Source organism: Brachyhypopomus gauderio, chromosome 17, assembly GCF_052324685.1.
Source record: "Brachyhypopomus gauderio isolate BG-103 chromosome 17, BGAUD_0.2, whole genome shotgun sequence".
Lineage (NCBI taxonomy): Eukaryota > Metazoa > Chordata > Actinopteri > Gymnotiformes > Hypopomidae > Brachyhypopomus > Brachyhypopomus gauderio.
The window spans coordinates 13,175,781-13,195,268 of NC_135227.1; the positions used below are offsets into that span (position 1 = coordinate 13,175,781).

A 19,488-nucleotide genomic window follows, 5' to 3' on the forward strand; every position below is an offset into this window, starting at 1 on the left:
TCCCTCACACCTTCACGGCGCCCTCCAGGAGACGCGTGCAGGACATCTTGCGCCCGCTCACCACACATTCAACGCTAGGCATTGTCTGCCCTCTTGTGGTGAAGTAAGGTTAACTCCTTACTGGAGAGATGGTCAGCTCTCTTCTAAACAATTAAAACATTTAGCTAATGAACATTGAGGATGGGGCTGTCAAACAGAACCACTCAAACATCCATGAGGTGTAAGTAACAGATTTAATTTGCATTTGTCTAATCACAAACATCTGCTGTAAACATCTGGATATTGCACTCTATTTATTATAAGCATTATAAGCAGGTATAAGCAATATTACACACACACATGCACATACTTAAAACCCATGTATTTAATCCATGTTGTGCAAACATCCAGTCTATCAGTGCTACCATGTCTACCACAGAGCTAAAATATGAAGTAATTGAAAAATAATTGAAAACAAAACAGTTGAAGCCTGTTGACGCCAGCTGAATGTTTCTTTCATAATCACACTAGTGTCACACTCATTCAAGTCCTAGTGAAAGTCAGACTAAACAGGCCATAGAGTTAGAAGTTCCTGGCAGTAGAACAAGCTGGCAAACCAGAATGACAACTGAGTATTACTCTAAATGGTCGAAAAAAACAACAACGATAAGATTGCATAATCAATCAAAAGAATACAGTAAAGATGAATGAAGTTCTTACAAAATCAGCAAGACCTTAAACAGTCTCTACCAATGCTCAGTTTAAAAGAACATTTACCTACTTACAGGTGGTGATCACTTCAACCTTCAGAGTTTAATTTGTGCTAGTGTGTATATGCTTCACAAAATCTATAATACAGTCAAAATGAATAAGAAAGCCCCCCCCCCCCCCACACACACCCATGAACTTCAGTTAGAAAAACAGTGCATAAAACTATGATTGTAAACACCTGTATGTAACGTGAAACAGAACAGACCAGGAAACGGCCTGGGGTATAACCACCCTTTAAACCTCTTCAAATACCTATGTACCCATTTATACAATAAATATAAAATAATTAGTACTTTACAGTAAGCAGAAAAAAAGATATATGAGCTACTACTAGTATGTCAACACTGAATAAATTCATATATTAAAACTTGTCCTTTGTGTGAGTACCAAAATCAGTATGAAAAATGCATTCATCTTCAGTGCCTGGAACACATAGGAGCCCTTGAAGGCCAGTCACCTTGAAGGCCAGTGACCTTGAAGGCCAGGTGCAGGCACACCCATGTTAGGTCGTTCAGTTATAGGACACAAAGTTGGCGGGGAAGATGCCCACCTGTCCCCTCAGCTCCCCCTCCCACCAGTCGTACTGCGCGTCTGTCTTGGTGAGGACTTTGATGCGGTCTCCCACGCCGAAGCTCAGGTCCCCGGGCTGCTGGCCACTGAAAGCGTGGATGGCCGTGACCATGAGGGGACCGCCCGACGCTTGGCCTAGAACAGGAGGTTGGGGTGGAACAGTCAGGTTCTCTGTATATAGCCCGTTATATGGTTCCACAGATAAGGCTATGAGATTTAGGTGATAGATAAAAAAAAAAAGTTCTGCAGGTGGTGCAATAATATTAATTTAAATACAAGCGCATTTAAAGGATACATTTATGGTCAAACAGAAGTGCTTTGTAATAAAGGGCATTAATAAACACTTCAGAAGAAATCCAACCTCATACTCCACCTCATTTTAAAATGTGATCATCATCTACCCATCAAAATATTAAAAGAAAGTGGACGCCCCAAGGTCCCATTTCTCCTAGTATGCATGCCAATAACGTGTTTACTGGGAAATGTTGGTTTCCCTTTAAACACAACTGTCTACAAGCATCAGGAACAAATGACAATAATATAATCACAATCTTATTCATATGGACTACTTACTCAGGACTCAAGCAATAATACCTCTTAAGATTATACAAGTTCTCTATGCACAAACTTGTCAAACTCTTTTAACTCAAACAGGTCATCAGCGCAAATACAGACATTGCCAAATTATTTAATATGGGTTATACTTGCATAATATCTGAATGAGTGCACGTGATCCATTTACTCGTCAAGCATATACCAAGTAGTACGCCGTTAAAACTGCCAGTGGCATAACACTAGGTGGCAGCCTAACATATGAACTTCTCTGACGGTCATAAACTGTGCCAATGAACTGTGAAGAAAGCATCACTTGTTAACCTGTATCTATAGCTACTCCACCATGTACATATTATATGCTCGGTCAGAGTTAGACCCCTTTAAATGTGTTTTCTCTCACACACACCCCTCTATGTTCTTGTGCAATCTTCTGTCTATGTTCTCTGCGCACACACACACACGCACACATCTATGGTCTTGTTTGTTGTATGTGGGTGTTGTGCACCACACTCACAGAGTAGTGCTGGAGCAAGACCCTCCCAGGAGGACAGCTATGAGATACACCAGACAGAGGGCTGGCAGCCCACGACCGACACCCAAATCCTGGGCCAACACAGAGTTCCGGGCAAGCCGTTTTTCCACACAAAACACCCTTGACTTCAATCCCGAAAGAAAGGCAACCCGTCAACAGAGCATTCGTTTCCACCAACACAAGCGCAAGACGCAACAAGCTACGTGCTCCATAGCAACACGGTCCAGAGTTCGTGTAGATCTGTCAAGCTCGTGTGTTTTGGCAAAGTGGCGACATTTGAGCTACGTGGTTTTCTGCTCGCGCACGCAAAGTCCAAAAAGTGACAGCTCACGAAAAGGAGGAAGGGGAGACAGGGGGGTGTTTCTGTCACTTCACGTATACACCTGCGACTCTGCAGTTACCCCAGGGTAAGTCTCGTCATGCACATCAGTAATCTAGGGGCCTTTTTATGAACGGGGGGGGGGCTTTTTTAACGCAACAACAGATCAATCATGGACATTCAGTGGTACCCGAGTCGCATGGCTGTGGAAACAGAGGAAGAAAGCAAAGGAGGAGGGAGAGAAAGTGAAGGAGGAGGGAGAAGGAGGAGGAGGAGGAGAAAGAGAGTGATTACTGGAGGTCAATCACTTCCATCCAGCTGAACTTTCTGTTCTCACGTGAAGTGCAAAGCTGGATTAGGCCCTACGTGGAAAACACCAGAGAGCAATAAAGCGCTCGTACTTCACAAGGTCTCTCCCTCTTACACAAGTCTCAACGTATGGATCATCTTTTCTCTTCTGCCCCTCACCTACCAGCCCTTCACCAGAAGCACCTTTTCATTACTTGGTGTGCTAAAGGACCAGAGGCTCAGGAAGAAATGTTAATGAAACTCAGATGATTGAGAGTTCTGAGGAACTCCTTCAGAGCATGATGATTAAGGTGAATGGGATAATGATGGTGGGACATTATTATATAAATGAGGGGGTGGATTGTAAACATGACTGTGGATCACCGTGGGGCCCCCTCAGTGCATAAATACTGTATTTTATATAGGTGTCAAATCTTTTGACACAGACTAGCAGGGATCATGCACATGCCGGAATCTTCTCACACAATCTTCTTCAGAATGTAACTGTGGGGACGCTGGTTGTGTGTCACTCCACAAGTTTGCATCACTAACCCTAATCATAACCCTATGAATGTTGCTTGGTAACCTTTTGTTTTACTCCACCGACAACAGCATATAACCAGCCACAGCTGCCTGCAGTGTTGCAACCGAGATACCGAATACAGCACAACTGAGCATGCTCGGGGGCTGGATTACAGTGACTGCCTATTACTGTTACAGTGATTACACTGAGAATCGAGATTAGAAATCTGTGTGCTAAAGTACATTCCATACATTAAGTACAAGCCCCTTCCAGGCAGGCCCTGGTCACAGCTGGGGACAGGTCTTCTGGTTTATGTAAAAGACCCAGTGCATTACTGCTCCACCACGCACACCACTCAATGAGCACAACTAATGCGTCTGAATCAGAGATAAAAATAACAACAGAAATGCACCACAATGGCATCTAAACCAATTAAAAAAGTAAAGAGGGGAAATGAGTGATACCAGGAAATTATTCCAGCAATAAAAGATCTGGGCTCATGTTTAAATGAGGGAGGGAACTTGCTAAAATGCACATATTAATGTGGTTCTTGTAATCGGGAGTTCAATGCCTTTCTGTAAAGTTTGATATCTTTAATTAGGGATACCAGACTGTGAATGAAAAGCAGGTATCACGTGGGGCTGCAGGTATCCCCCTTCTGCCCTACAGGCAGGTATCCCCCTTCTGTCCTACAGCATGGCTGGGAGCGCTACACACAACTCACAGCCTTCGCTTCCGCCAGGAGCAAGCAGCACTGATCCAGGACAAGAAAATGAACCCAAAGAGCGGAAACCCAAGACTTTTTGGTTTTCTACGGGACTTCTTTGTGGCCCACATCTGCAGAACATGCGCTCGCATCGGGAGCGCTGCCCGAGAGCGGGCGGGGGTGCGGCTCGGTGCCGACGGGAGCCTGGCGCTCCGCTTCAAGCCCAAACCAAGTCCTGGAGAGGGGGCATTTCCCGGGAGAGCCCGGCCAGGTGGCGGGAATGCCAGAAACGTGGCCCGCGTTCATGTGATGCCATAGGACGGCTGCATTTCCCGCAGCACTTGCCACATCAGAGAGCCGCTCAGGCGTACGCGAGCGGTTGTGATGCTGTACGTCACCACCCATACTGGTTAGCAACCGTTGCTCATCTACATTGTGCCATTTCAAAACACTAGAAATCCTGGCGCGGCGATGAGAGACGGGAATGTGGCCTGGCTGCGGCTTGTGGCTGCTCACGGGGAAGGCAGGTGGCGCTGTTTCACTGCATGCCTTCTTACTCCGCACTAGCCAATTATACTAAACTGCTATTATTACAGTCCACCATACTCTGGCCTGGAATGAATGAAAAAGAGGTTTTTTTTTTTTTTTTTTAATTGCCAATATTTTTTTGTTTTAAATGTCTTGAACAGGTTTCCTTTCATTACAACAGATTCCTTGTCATGATGTCCATACTGCTACTACATTTGATTTACAGTTTTTTTTTTCATGATAAGGACTTTTGACTTGTAGACCACGCAGCCCCAAGGCCGTTGTTCTCCCATCAAAAAGCATCCAGTGTGGAACTATATTCTCCTTAGTGAGGGCTGCAGGATCTACAGGTGCTTGTTCTTTAAAATTTGACCATTTTAAATTAAATGCAATGCCACGCAAATGCAACGCAAACGCAATTTGCAGTAATTTCATCTCGGATCTCAGAGGCTACAGCTCACCTGGGCTTTCCATGGGCCAGCTGGAGAGGCTGGGATAGATGGTTGGCTTTGTTTCTGCAGGAGGAGGGGGGGGGGGGGGGGGGGGGTGTTACTACTCAAAAACGACACTGGCATAAGAATATTTACATTTTGGGCATTTAGCAGACACTCTCACCCAGAACAACTTACAAGGTGCTTTGCCATCTGTTCACAGAATACATCCTAGATGGTACCGTAGGTAGGTCGGAATTCAAAACAACCTTGAACCAGACTACTGCTAAACTACAGGAAACTACAATGCTATTGCCTGGCATTGCAAATAAACATAGGCTCAAATTTTAACCACGGGATTTAAAAACCAATACCTAGAAGTTCAAACATAGACATAAATAAATACAATGTAAAGTACTTGTACAACAAGTGCTCTGTTAGAAGTCCATAGAACACAAATCATAGGACCAAAATATTGGCTTGGAAGCACACAAATGACTGAGCCAAGTACTACACAGAAGGTCACCATTTCTGTTAAGCATATAGTGGTCAGATTACATAGAGCCTCCGGCTACTACTGCAGCTACTATTACTACTATTAGAGATGAGAGCTGAGTATCATTAGAAGTGTTTACCCTCGAATGAAGGAGGCTTGCGAGTGAAGGTGGGCCTTGGCTGATAGACCCCTTCACTGGGAGGAGCCCTCAGAGAAGGCGGCTTCGGCCTAGATGGCGCTGCACTCATCTGTCAGGAGGAAATAAGAAGATTCAGAACTTCAGTACTTCATTCTTCATGCTCCTTATAAACCAGACCACCCAAGACTTCTCTAGCAGCGCTGTTAAGGGGCTCCTGCTTACTGAATGTACAATGTGTTCAAGGGAGTCCTGAAGCACTTTTACAACAGGGCATGTGAGGTTAAACCATGAGTTCGCCATAGAAAAAGAACAGCTGGTAAGGTGTTAAACTGAGTATTTGCTGTTGGTCCAATTTAGGCAGATTTTGAAAAGACACCCAAACAATGCCACTCAGGAAGAATCCTTACCCTGCTGGTGGTGGTGGGACGCATGTTTTTGCTCTGCCACTCGCTGGTGTACTTCTCTGTATAGTCCTCCAAGATAGTGTACAGGTCGTAAGCTTCGGGGGGAGGTTCCACATCTCCATTGAGAATTGCAGATGCACGAATATCTTGGGAATAGAACCTTCCGGATAAAAGACAGAGAAGGAGAGAAACATGAACTAACGCTAGAGTACAAATGGGGGATCATCAGTTTGTTTCTAAAATGCTGCAACGCGCAACTCTGAGGTGATTTGGGGAACTCACTTTCTGTTGGTGTCTTTACGCTCAAGTATGCAGGAGCCAACTATGGACACACCGGCGTAGAGGCCTCGCGACTTGCAGTAGGAGTAGACGGCTGCCGTGCTGCGTAACGCCACGTCTGCCTCCAGATTCCTGCGCCAGGCACTCGGTCAGTCGGGACAGTCGGGCAGCACACAGGCACAGCGAGGCACCGTCCGCGGTACAAAGCCACAGTACAAGATGGCTGCCTCCATGGCTCTCAGAGCTACAGGCTGCCCGCCTTATTCAGATTCGTCTGTTTATATCACTAAATACATCTGTTTCAGCTTCCATTTAGGGCAAAATCAAAATACAAAAACGTGGGATAGGCAAGAAAGCGTTTGAGTAGCTGGCTCCCTGTGTAACTATAAAACATAAAACCACCAGGTCTCAGTGAGGCACACTGCGTATAAAGGGTATTCCCATGGTTGTACGCAATACTTGCAGGTACTCTTCTGCATGCTCATGCTTGCCGAATGGTGGATAATTGATTTACCGGTTAGAGGTGGTGCTGGCAACGCTAGCGGATTTGATGTCTATATAAATCCCCTTTCATCAAAGGTAATGGCTTTCATGAGACTCCAAAATTAAAGTCAACACTATAAAAAGGCAGCTATATATATCTCCCGTGATGAGGGGAAGAGGTCTTGTTAGAAGTAGTATTCATGTACCTACTAAAACGATAGATAATTTATGTTTATTGAAAAGGCATCCTGGTGTGCACGGGCTTACGTCTTGACGAGAGCATACAGTGGTTAGTTTAATACTGGCCAAATCCTCCATTAGTCGGATGCATCTATAATGCTCTCTACATTTTAAACACCACTCATCAAAATAAACACACATGGTCACCAGCCCATCAGCAAGTGTATCTGCAGCCTCAGAGAAAACATGGGAAATAAAACAAACTAGAATGACTGTCGACCACATCTACGTGACGTCCACAACACTGCGCAGTTGCCCCCTACCTGCCGAGAGGCCCCACAGCTACGGTGCAGTTGCCTCCGAACGTGAGGTTTCCCCCTTTGCTGAAAGCTTCCACAGCCCTCCGCTGGTTCAAGATGATGACAAAGTCAGAGGCCTAAAATCACAAAAAAGCAATTTTTAGCAAAAGTAGACTCACATTTACCATGTTAATACAGAAAGGAATCTTGAGATGCAGGCCTTTATACATTATACCTTTATACATTGGATAATGATCCAAAGTGTTGCCACTCTTCATGACAACTTAATGCAAGATTTAATAACCCAGTCCTGCACACGAGTGGAACATGTCATGGAAGGAAAAAATGCTTGTTGCACTCCAGCCACCATACAAAGGCTCCAAATTGCAATGTCCTTTTTTGTATTCATTTATTTACTTACTTATTAAATAAAATAAAGATCACGTTCCATCAAAGGTATCAGCCTTCATGACGACAAAGTCCCTTAAGGGTAATATGCTCGTCCATCACACTGACAGCTAAGCTGACAACTATTGTGCGTCTGTCATCAACACAACATTTAAAAAAAGAACTTTCAGACTCTATAATTGGTCTGAGTGCTGGATAGCTTTGTTCGAGTTGGACGGGGTTCAGGTGTGCTGATGTCTGTGCAGTGAGCCGACAGGAGTGTGACTGCACTCTGCCGGCAGCGGGAGCAGGCAAGGCTAGTGTGCGGAATGCCTGGTCACACTTGGTGTGTGATGAGTCACACCACACTGCAAACGCACACCACGAGGCAGGACTTTCTCTTCCCGGGTTGCGGCTGTGCCCTTCAGGACCTGGTAGTGCGACAGAGCCTCGGGAAGGTGAGGTGTGTGTTCTGGCTCTTTAGGCTGGTGATCAGAGCATGCATTTACCATCCGGACGACCCGGGGTTCAAGAGCGGGTGTGGTCCCTGCAATCAGCCTTGGACACACCAGTGCTGATGTATGACCACAGCTGAGGCCAAAGACTCCTGTTTTCGTGGGCCAGAGGAGAATCCACTCAGTGACCTGTGAAGTCAGCAATCTATAGCCACAAATGGCTCCCGAGTTAGGGAGTGGGATTTGGGATGTGCAATGCTTCAAAGGAGTACTGAAGGTCACAAAGGTGTCATCTTGCACTACAGGCATCGTTACACATTGTTACACTGTTTCAGTGAATAAGGTGCTGGTTTAAAACTGACCTACCTCCAAACCAATTTCAAACCCTCCACCGAGACCAGCTATGCCAATAGCTGTGGGGGCGGACCATCCTATATCAGAACACAATCAGAGCACATGTTATGACAATATATAGATCAATCTCCTGCTGTGCAGGAAAAGATCAGATACGATGATACATAACAAAAGTGGGCAAGATATTCTAAAAGCCTAGACAGTAGTCATCAAAGTGACGTACAACATTTTCAACAAGTGCTTGAAGATGATCAAAATCCACTGTATCATGCCAAACTGGCTATATTCCAAAACGCATTAGTCATCGACATATACACTAGAGAAGTATGTGATTAATTGTCCACTACAGCAGAACAGAGCTATAAATAAATCCTGCATAGCAAAAAGATATTTCAGGAGCAGATCTCAGAACAAAAGTTATGAGGTAACACTTTGTGCAAAGCACTCGGTAAGTCGCGCTGGATGAGAGCGTCTGCTAAATGCCATAAATGTAAATGTAAACACCTTCAACCTGTCTGCCACACACAAGCTCATCTAAAGTCGCTCTACAGCTGGCAAATGATCACATTTTGCATTTGTTTAAGATGTAAGTAGTACATGAATTCCCTTTTGGGGTGAACAGGCTTTGCTAGAACATATTAGAACATAGCAGAATTCCCACCAAGCCATTTATAACTGCAGCGAAGAGAACTGGGGAGCATTTTGGGATTCTTTTTTGGAACAGATCCATCTTTGTGGAAATATATAGCTATATTTATTCAGACAAGAATATTTCTATTCAGCCTGGGCCATTGTGTGACTATTTTACACCATATATTTATTAGTCCTAGTGCAAATTCTTTGGGGGACTGAAATATGCCAATTTATGTTTTACAGTCATCAGTGTAATAATCTGAGTGAGAAAAGTTCAGGACCCCAAGGCAAAAATAAACTTACGTCCATCGGCAAGACGAGCGATCACAATCCCACTGCCCCCGCGAGCAGTAATCATGAACCCTGCTTTGATGACCGACAGGATGGCCAGTCCATGGGCTTTGGCAATCACGTGGGCTTAATTGGACAGGGAGGAGCAGAAAGCAAAAATCAATCAACAGCTACAGATGACCAGAAGACCCTCCAAATTAACCACCATCTACCCACCCACACACACACACACACACACACACACACACACACACACACACACACACACACACACACACCATCAGGCAACTGTGTCTGCAGGTACACAGAACCCAGGAGAGAACGTCAGTCTAAACAGTAAGATCCAATGGTCTGCAAAACGTAAAATCAGCATAAAATCTGAGGGACAGATGACTTGTGAATGCAGTGGGTTAACAGCATCATGGCAGAATGTGGTACCTGGAGAAGCTCTCACTGAGAAATTGTGCCGTGCTCACAAACTCGTACAAAACTCAAGAAGACTGGAATAATCATGCAAGTTGGGTATAACCTGAATCATACAATCAAAGCTTTATGAACATACAGATGAGGATTTGACAAATACTTCTGAATGTCCTGCACCAGGTAAGCCACGTAAATGGGTGTGGTCAGGATGGGATATTTTAATGACTGCCATCAATATGAAAAACAAAGAGGCTTAAATGCTAACGGATTGTTCCATGCACAGGTTCCCTGGATACATGAAATGCAAAAAGAAAAAATAAAAGCATTTCAAAAACAATGACCATTTTAAGAAAGACATTATGTCTTATCCAAGCTAGCACTAGCATTGTACATTAACACCCATTTCAACAGAAACATTATCATGTGTAATTCCAATGGGAGACTTTCACCAAATTAACAAACTGATGCATTCTTCTAAGTCAGGGAATACAAAGACTTGCAGACACAAGCATTTCAAAAACAACACCCACCCACATCATTCAGTAAAGTCTTTTCTCACACAAATGTGTCAGTGCTCGAGTACTGACGATCACTAACTGGAATAGCTTAATTTATAAACAAAACATAATGAAAATCAATCCATATTCTCTGGGGAAAATAAATGCTCCTGACAAGACAAGTCTTTAAAAGATTAAAATAAAAAGCCAGGTCTTTGTTTTGTGTATTACCAGTGAAAATAAAGTGAACACAGAAAGAGCCCAGTCATGTCATGTAAAGACATGTATGAACAAATACTTGGCATCAGCTAGGTTCACCGATGACCTCAGTACCCAGCAATGTTCTCTCTGAACAGAGTCACTGGGGAACCTGCACCAGGTACAGCTGCTGTCACCAAACAGCATCATGGCTTCAGTCTTGCAGGCAATATTGTTTTGGATATGTATACACAATAAAGATGACAGAACAACACAAAACGGGGGAAAATGTTCCATAAGGCATATGTTCACCCAATGATGAGCAAACAACAGAACTCTGTTATAAGGACAACAGACAGTACTAATCTCAGTGCACTGTGGTATTCTTCCAATGGAGACATTTTAAGTTGTTCCCTTAAATACATCAATGAATAATATTTGGATAAGACAAAGTTTTACCCATATGGTCCCATATGGGTATATTACACATAATTGATTGCTTAGTCATACTAAATGAAGCACAGAACACTTACCGGGAATTAGCTTGTCAGGGCCTTGTCTGTTTGAAATCTCTGTGAATTCTCTGAGGATTTTAGCAGCCTTCTTTGCCTCAGATTTCAGGTTGGATGGAATTGGATTGTTCACTGTAAATAAATATTTGTACACAGATTATTAGCACACTTGAATCTCTTCTTTAGTTCTATACTAATGGGTACTAACTTGTTCCCCGTGTTTTCTGTAAAACTGAAGAAAACTCAACAATGGTGTTAAAAGTCGATAAAAGTTTGGCCTTAGTGTAACTTAACTTTGAGTTGCCCATCTAGCCATCTAACTTTAGTTTTGCTTTAGTTATAATCTCTGATTATATTGACAGTGCACATATATGGTTGGTTTTTGTATCTGCAGAACAGAATGATGGAATTTGTTTTCAAGAGGTTTGTATGCATATAAATATTTCTGTTGTGTGGTGTTTAACTGCAGATTGGATAGATTTACATGTCAACACACAGCGTAATTAAGCTTGGGAAATTCACTTTAATCAGGGTTAATTTTGTGCCTTCAAATTCACTTTCATTAATTTCAGTGTTGTAACGAATGTTAAGATACTTTATTCATTGTTTTAGTACTGCTTGATTAGCCAAACTTCTGATCAAATATATGTTAAGAAATAATCAAGTCTTCTGGTCAGTCACTGATGAGTGATTATAAAAATAATAGTTGCTTGACAAACAAGCTTCCTTCGAATTTTCATAAAAGACATTTTTTATGAACTGTGATAGCTTGGAAGCAGGAGTATGTTGGTCCCATAGCTGCCTTGTTATTTACTTCCCAAGCTCTTTCTCCATTAACCTTTCAGTTTCTTTTGGTTGGGAACCTCAAGATTATCTTTGGCACAAGAAAGCTCCTGCATCGGCCTCTGGCATGGTGGACCCAGGGCATGTCTCATGAACCATATCTAAAGTGAATGTGCTTCAAGACACAGCTTCACAAAACTTAGCAAAAACAAGCACAGCTTTTTTTTGTAACCATGTCAAGTCAGGCTTACATACTCCAGCTACAATTACCCCCCGAGAAGAGATATTTGCCTTATCTATATAACGTATAAAGTTAAATCTACATATAGAACTCTTAACAACACAGATTTTCACAATGCATCTTTAAGGACATGGACTCAAACACTTTTAAAGTAGAAGACAGAGGCAGGAGTAGAAAAACTCCCTGAGTGGAAATGAGGAAAGAACATTGGAGGATCAAGGCTTGTCCTCCTTGGCTGGCACACCAATAGACAATCCATGCTTTATTACATTAAGCTTAGTCCAACCAGCCATTTCAGTGAGCCTAAATAAATAAACAAAATTTTAAAATCTATTTTAAAATGGAGTTTTGTAATATTTAGGCAAACATGTTTCAACAAATTTGTTCTAAGCTTTTGTAATTATTATTTAGATAAAAAGGTTAGGGTTACTTCAAAAAGTCTAAGTAGATAAGTTAAAACTATGTGGTATGTAGAAAAACAGCCACTAAATCACCACTTTCTGCATTTATGATGCAACATGTTGCTTTTTGTGTTGTTTGCTACCTCTCATTTAATGGTTTGATGCTAGGTTTTGTTTTTCCATCTTTACTTCAGGTGACTATCTGAAATTTAAATTGAGATTCCCCTAGAATTACCCAAAGTTCACCGTTTACTTGGTCGTTATCTAATAAAAGGGTTATTTGATTGTAGTCATCTCTTGATTAGGCTTCCTTTAATCATATCTAGCATGCAGTCAATTGAAAAATGCAGCAAGTTGGCTTAATATGCATCAAATTAAGTTTTCTATACTGATTGTAGACGAAGACTGCAAACAAATGATTCAAAGCAAATCTACTTTTGGTGTCACAGAGCCGTCATTTGGAATGATCACTTGGTACAACTCTAAACGAATCATCAAGTAAACAATGAACAAGCAAAAATGCAAATGAGTTACTGCAAGGAGTTCCCCTAGCTATTAATAGCCTCTGGTCAAATTGATGTCAGTGGCGTACGCCTCACGTCTTCCCCACCCTTTTCCCTGGAATGACTTATTGTAGCTCTTTGTGTCATAGTAAACACATACGTGCCACAAGAATACAACAGCAAAGCACTGATTACTACACTCCACAGCCCAATGATGTGTGCAAGCTGTTTAAGGTTTGTTGTTCATTCAGAATAGAATAAGAAGTGCCAAGATTATAAATCCTTTCATAATCCCCATGTGCTTTTAAAAATCACTGTACACTTTATAATTAAATTATTTGTTTGCATGTTTATCCGTCTTAAGAATAACTGCAAATGACTATACGTAAATATATACTACAGTCATCAAAGGAGGTGACAGGCATGAGCCGAAGAATGAAGTGTTCATGCAGTAAGCATCAGTATCCCACCTGCTGGAGGCAGGACATTTACTCACAACTTTCTACTCCTTAAACTCCTACCAAACACTTGAGATGATCTTTCTTCATTTTGCATTGATTAAAACCTCAGGCCTGAATCCTTATGTTTAAACCCGAGCATCAAAAGAACAAGTGATACAAAAGCTATTCTGGGCATGTGCTCGGTTTATGTGGTATACCCAGGGAGGCGCTTACAAAATGTCACTTTCAATGCAGTCTTTCTGGTTTAGGAATTCTTGCTAAACCGGCTTTGTCAACAGCACACATTTTCCTCACAGCTAGGAGATATTACTACCCAAATTGTAATCGCCAGGTTAGCACCATCGTGCCAAGCCCTTTCGCTGTCAAGCCAGCTCATGAGTTCAGTTCTGTCTATTCAGCATTGCCATTCAATCTCACTTAATAGTAAAACAGAACAAATTAATTTACAGCCAGTAAATTACATTAATCACAACAAGGCTAGTTATAACACAAAGATGAATGAAAAGAACAATTTCATTTGATCATTCCTTAGAGAGAAAGAGGGGAAAACTGAAGGAAGACCATGTCAATCAATGAGTTTCCAAATATATTAGCTCTGGCCTTAAAGAGCAGCAATGTTTACTAGTGATGGAGACAGATTCTTCTTTTATATACAGTGGTTAACTTTGGCAAAGACAGGTAAACCTATATTAGCGCTATTATAGCTTTAGTGCTTGCAAGTGATATAGGCCTATAGGACTGTGGCAAAAGTCTTTGGCCACTCAAGAAATACGTTTTTCTATTATGGTTAAAAAAGATTAAATAACAATCAAACAATCAAACAGTAAATGTTTGTTTCCAAGAGCTATTAATATTTGACACAACTAAACACTACTTCCCATATAAAAGACAGTGAAATATCATCTACAGGGGTGCACCCTAAAATGATTTTAACAACAAACAATGCAAAAGCTGGAGTTCATTAAATTTCAATCTAATTCTTGCAAGTACCTTCAAAAGGCTGCGAGGTGAGATTAAACTGTGTCTTAGATTTGGCATGCTACGTCTGTAGGAGGATATCAGAAAGATGACCACATGGATATTGGCTAGAACTGATCAAAGACGCTGTACTTTCATGTCATAATGCTTAAATCCAATTAGTGATCAAGTCCTTTTCTACAAAATGTTCTTGTGAAATGTTTAAAGTGATCCATCTTGTGAAATGTTGGTCTGAAATGTCTGGTCTGATATGGATCAAATTCATTTTGAAATATGGTATTTCACAGTTTTGGTCACTTGAAGTGCAGCTCTGCACCAAAAGTAACATAAATCTGCCTCATGAAATAGCAGTGTCAGATAAAATTTCAGCTCAATTGGTCATCTTATGCTAAAAAAAAAAAAAAAAAAAAAAGACCAAAACAAACAAACAAAAAAAACCCCACTAACTCCATAAGAAAGGTCATCCTCCTTAAGGTTCATGTGGTTGGATCACATGAACAAGTGAATAACCGATTTGTTCATTTCACAGAAGGAATTAATTCACTTCTGCTCAAAAAGAGTGCAAAGGCAGAACTGAAAGAAACTTGTGTTATGTCCCTTATTAGATATGGAGGTTTATGAATGCATTCAGTATGTAAAATCACTTCCTTTAATGATAACGATACACAAATATGGTAGAAACTAAAGTGAAAAGATCTGTTTGTTCACCATTGTGGTAAAACCCCCGTGCTCCCTGTGGATCAGTGGTGCTCCTGAAATCCCAGAGATCGATGTCCCTGTATGTATACACACCCGATTCATGGAGTAATTGGCAGACTTAGTCGGTGTGTCATAGCACACCTTTACTGGACCTTTACTGGACTCACTCCCCCAACTTAAGCACCCCTGACGTACATGAAAAAAAGGACTGAAATTACAAAATGTCTCAATAAAACCTAAAATTACTATTAACGAATAGTTAATATTCTGTTAAACGAATTAAAGGATTTGCAGACTGTATTTGTATCCCTGGTAGGTATTAAGTCTTTAAAAAAGCCTTGTTCACTAGTTGAAACACAAGGACCATCACTTGTAAAGCGCTGTAATTTGAATATCATCAGTACCATCAGGCAGTAGCATGTAGGATGGTGAATGCTAAACAGTTGTAAGGTGTATCTAGAGTTACGGAGCCCTGCAGATCACGCTCGAGGCCTGTTAAGGCAAACAGAAACCGTGTTCCCTTTCTACTTAATTCAAGTTTATATATAGCTCTGACGCACCTGAATCTAATAAAAACCCCAAGGAAATCTCATTTACACCCATTTACCTCACTTGTCGGCCTCTACACCCATTTACCTCGTGTCGGTCTCGTTCAAAGCCACATGGCAGTGCCACCCATCTGGGAGGGGCTGCACATTCTTTCTGCAAAGTGTCTCACCGTGCATCACGTCAAACCACCTGCCATGTGAACAAGCCAGAAGAGTCCCTTGGCCTAGGGATGCAAAACTGCAAAATACCACTTTATGTTTGCAATGCATCCAGCGCATTGAAAGAGCATGCACTTAAAGATAAGGTTTTGTCATTTCAGAATAAAATCATACTTTGTTTTTTCGACAAAGTATGTGTTATTGTATAGTAGGCAGATACAGTTTACAATATTAAGATTAACATATTACTTATGAGGGTTAAACAAAATTGTACTAATTAAATGGTATTTACATGCCATGGTGTATTAGAACCATGGGTTGTTTTGATTTGTTTACACAAACATTTCTATGTTTATCTGTATTAATACCAATCCTATATATGCCCTTCTACCTTTGATTTTACTTTATATCAATATGACCTATTATTTATATTAACTATCTAACTGCCTGACTCATGAGTGACATTTTGGGATATTTTGTACTGCTTAGAGAGAAACCAACTCGTGCAATTAATTTCACCAAGCTGTAAAAGATTTTTCCACTGAATACACCTAAATGAGACGTAAAAATAAAATTTTAAAAACTGGGACACCATGTTGCATTATGAAAACAGCCATAGGGGAGAACAGCATCACAAGAGTAATGACAAGCTCAATTGTTTATTGGTAAATTGTACCAGGCAGGTTGTTTGAGAAGCAGGAAAATTAAGAGGGTAATTCTAGATGCAACAATGATTTCTGGGTGACAAAATCAATCAATCAATCAATCAATCAATCAATCAATCAATCAAACTCTCTCTCTCTCTCTCTCTCTCTCTCTCTCTCTCTCTCTCTCTCTCTCTCTCTCTCTCACACACACACACACACACACACACACAACAAATCTGAGTAGCCCATCAGTTCTACAGATGAAATGTGTGATACGAGGGGTACTTCCTTCTACAGATCTACGACCTTGTAGAATGTAATTTCAAAATAATCGACCAACAGTGAGATTGTGCTGAAGGTTCACATCAGATATATTAGACTGAGGTTGAAAGCACACACTGGTGGGTGGCAGAGGGTCTGTAGTCAGGGATGCTCACTGCCAAACTTCTTAACTGTCTCCAAATTCCTTAGAACACTACTAACTTGGATGAAACCAATCTCCAAAAATTCCCCTTTGTTAACTTGGCTGAATTTTCTGCTGGTCCGTGCCCATGAAGGTTAATATATTGCATGGAGTGCAGGTCCTGTGAAACAAAAGCCAGAGAAACCTCTGCCGTCAGACCAGACTACCTGCCCAAAGGGAACAGACTAATGAATGCAGGCGTCATATAAGGATTAACAATAAGAATATAATTTTTGTCATTACTACTGTACAAATAATTGCTGCTTACGCAGATATACATGATGCATTAGTCAGTAATTGGAGAATAAGTGAGTAACATAGAAAAGAAAAAAAATTTTAGCATGTATAATGCAAATGCTTGCGACAATGTAATTAGTGGTAATTCACATCTAGCAGAGATAATGAAAAATTATAAATGCAGCGTCCATCCAAAGAGAGAAAGCTCTAACATCTGCTGCAATCGGAGCGGATTTAAATTTTGACACAGGACTAATTTGATAGGGTGGATTCTGCACCGTCACTACAGTGAGCGCTACTTACGTCAGACAAACAGATTCACAATCAGGAAAGAGAGATCTTACAGTAGAAGTATTGCTACTTGGTGTCCACCTCCTTCTTAAATGTACAGCAGGACATGGCCTCCAAGGGTTGGATCCATATGCGTTAAGGGCTTTATTAAAACTTGTAGCCAAATGCTAAGTGGGCAAGCTTCAAAGCAAGCTTTAATTCTTAAACTGCTTGAGAGATTAAAACTCACATTTATATTGTCTGTGCTCTAGACTCTCTTCCTGCAAGTTTGTGTGGCTGCTCAGATCAACACCAGTATCACTGAATTCATTGTTATTACATTCATGACATCATGACCAAGACCTTGGACTGATCAGTGGAGGAGATGAGACACTGCAATATTCACTAATCTGATTTTACATTGTCTTTGCTCATCTAGACTGGAGACCTTGTGGTTACAATAACAGTATTTACTTTTAATTATGTTTACACATCATGAAGGCATGTGGCACCATGTTCAAGTGGATCAGCTGTTTAGTGATGTCACAATAGTGCTTTCAGGTAGATCATACAAAACACCTCCTAAAACGTACTTGAATGTCACGCGTTACACCCTCAGGACAGCAGCGGGACGGGGCACTTGGGGGGGGAGGGGGGGGCGGCATGGGGCGTTGGTACTTCTCACATTGTTTATCAACAAGAAATAAAATCCATCGCACAGCAAGACCCACAAAAATATTTCAGAGCAAAAACTGTTCTTAATTTTTTCCAGACAAATATTGTTATTTTACTTAAATTATTAACAAGCTTCCAGAAGGTTGTAGTTCTATTTCTACATGATGATGGAAATATGTACTATAACAATACTGGAAATGTGATGGGGAAATGATGACCATAAATTAGTCGAGAACAAGCAGATTCTTTTGCCTAAAACTAACCACCTTTAAAGAATCTACAGATGTGAAAACAAAATTTAAGCTAAAACAAACGATTTCTGAAAAAGACTGAACTGTAATTTTCAATTAAATTCACACCCAGTTCAACAAAACAGTCACTTCATTGAAGTTGCCCTGGTCTCGTGTAGTGTCGAATAAATGTGTTGCTGTGAATAACCTACTGACGGCCAAACCAATATATCTGTGCCACAGCAAAACTGTTCAATGTGACCATGTTTAGACTGCGTTAGGGGAGCTGACATTTCTAAAGGAAGTCTCCTCGAATATTATTACAACGCCTCAGCAAACACTTGTCTGGATTGCGCATAGGAAAACTGATAGGGAAGATGAAAAGTGTATCATTTTCTACTTACTTTTACCGAGAACGGACTGTATTTGCCAGGGTTGGAGAAGCTTCAGTTTATCAAACTTTTGCCTGATCTCACCTGGCCCAGGTAAAGTAGTTTTTCGTATGTGTTCTCAACTTCCGACACACCTGCCAAACCTGTTGCTTAACTATAGTCTTAAAGGACCCAGGTCACGTTAAGTTACCGAAAAAATAGTTAGGCCTACAAATATTCGATGAAATTATAAACAAATTATGTTAAATGTACGTATTAACTATTTTTTTTACATTGCTCGCGCAACATAGCAGGCTATATCGCGTTGTCAGGTATTCTCAATTTTAGTGCAGGCACAATTTGGACACAGGGATGAAAATGACGTCAGAGCCTTCACAATCAGGACCCCCTAGTGCGCTAGTGTGGCAGCAGCAGCACGTGGAAGAGCGTTGAGAGGTATAAACACAATATGGTTAAATGGTTAATGCTCAATAAAACGCCAAAGATTAACGCGCTCTATGAACGAATGGAGAGTGTAGGTTATTGAGGACTTTAGCATAGGCATGGCATTTCAGTCTTTAATAATACTT

The 19,488-nt window shown here is 41.3% G+C and overlaps 1 protein-coding gene across 2 annotated transcripts; it reads right to left on the reverse strand.

Annotated features, from left to right (window-relative positions):
* Positions 1–214: 214 nt before the first annotated feature.
* Positions 215–19,246, reverse strand: sh3yl1 (SH3 and SYLF domain containing 1). 2 transcript variants are annotated; one of them, XM_076978182.1, is made up of 10 exons: positions 18,932–19,246; positions 11,254–11,364; positions 9,615–9,728; positions 8,691–8,755; positions 7,507–7,619; positions 6,524–6,652; positions 6,245–6,401; positions 5,838–5,946; positions 5,233–5,286; positions 215–1,455 (listed from the first exon to the last, which is right to left on the reverse strand). In XM_076978182.1, coding segments are annotated over exons 1-10 (1,047 nt in total). In that variant the 5' UTR covers positions 18,933–19,246; the 3' UTR covers positions 215–1,261. The 2 variants fall into 2 exon arrangements, with proteins under 2 accessions (XP_076834297.1, XP_076834298.1); XM_076978183.1 differs by lacking the exons at positions 8,691–8,755; positions 9,615–9,728; positions 11,254–11,364; positions 18,932–19,246 and adding an exon at positions 8,379–8,680.
* Between the last annotated feature and the right edge of the window lie 242 nt (positions 19,247–19,488).

Bases quoted from the DNA above. Each gene is read 5' to 3' on its own strand.
- sh3yl1 (XM_076978182.1), bottom strand. The intron at 8,756-9,614 runs GTAAGTTTATTT...GTTCTGATATAG, and splicing joins CGCTCGTCTTGCCGATGGAC to GATGGTCCGCCCCCACAGCT. The intron at 7,620-8,690 runs GTAGGTCAGTTT...TTGTGATTTTAG, and splicing joins GGTTTGAAATTGGTTTGGAG to GCCTCTGACTTTGTCATCAT.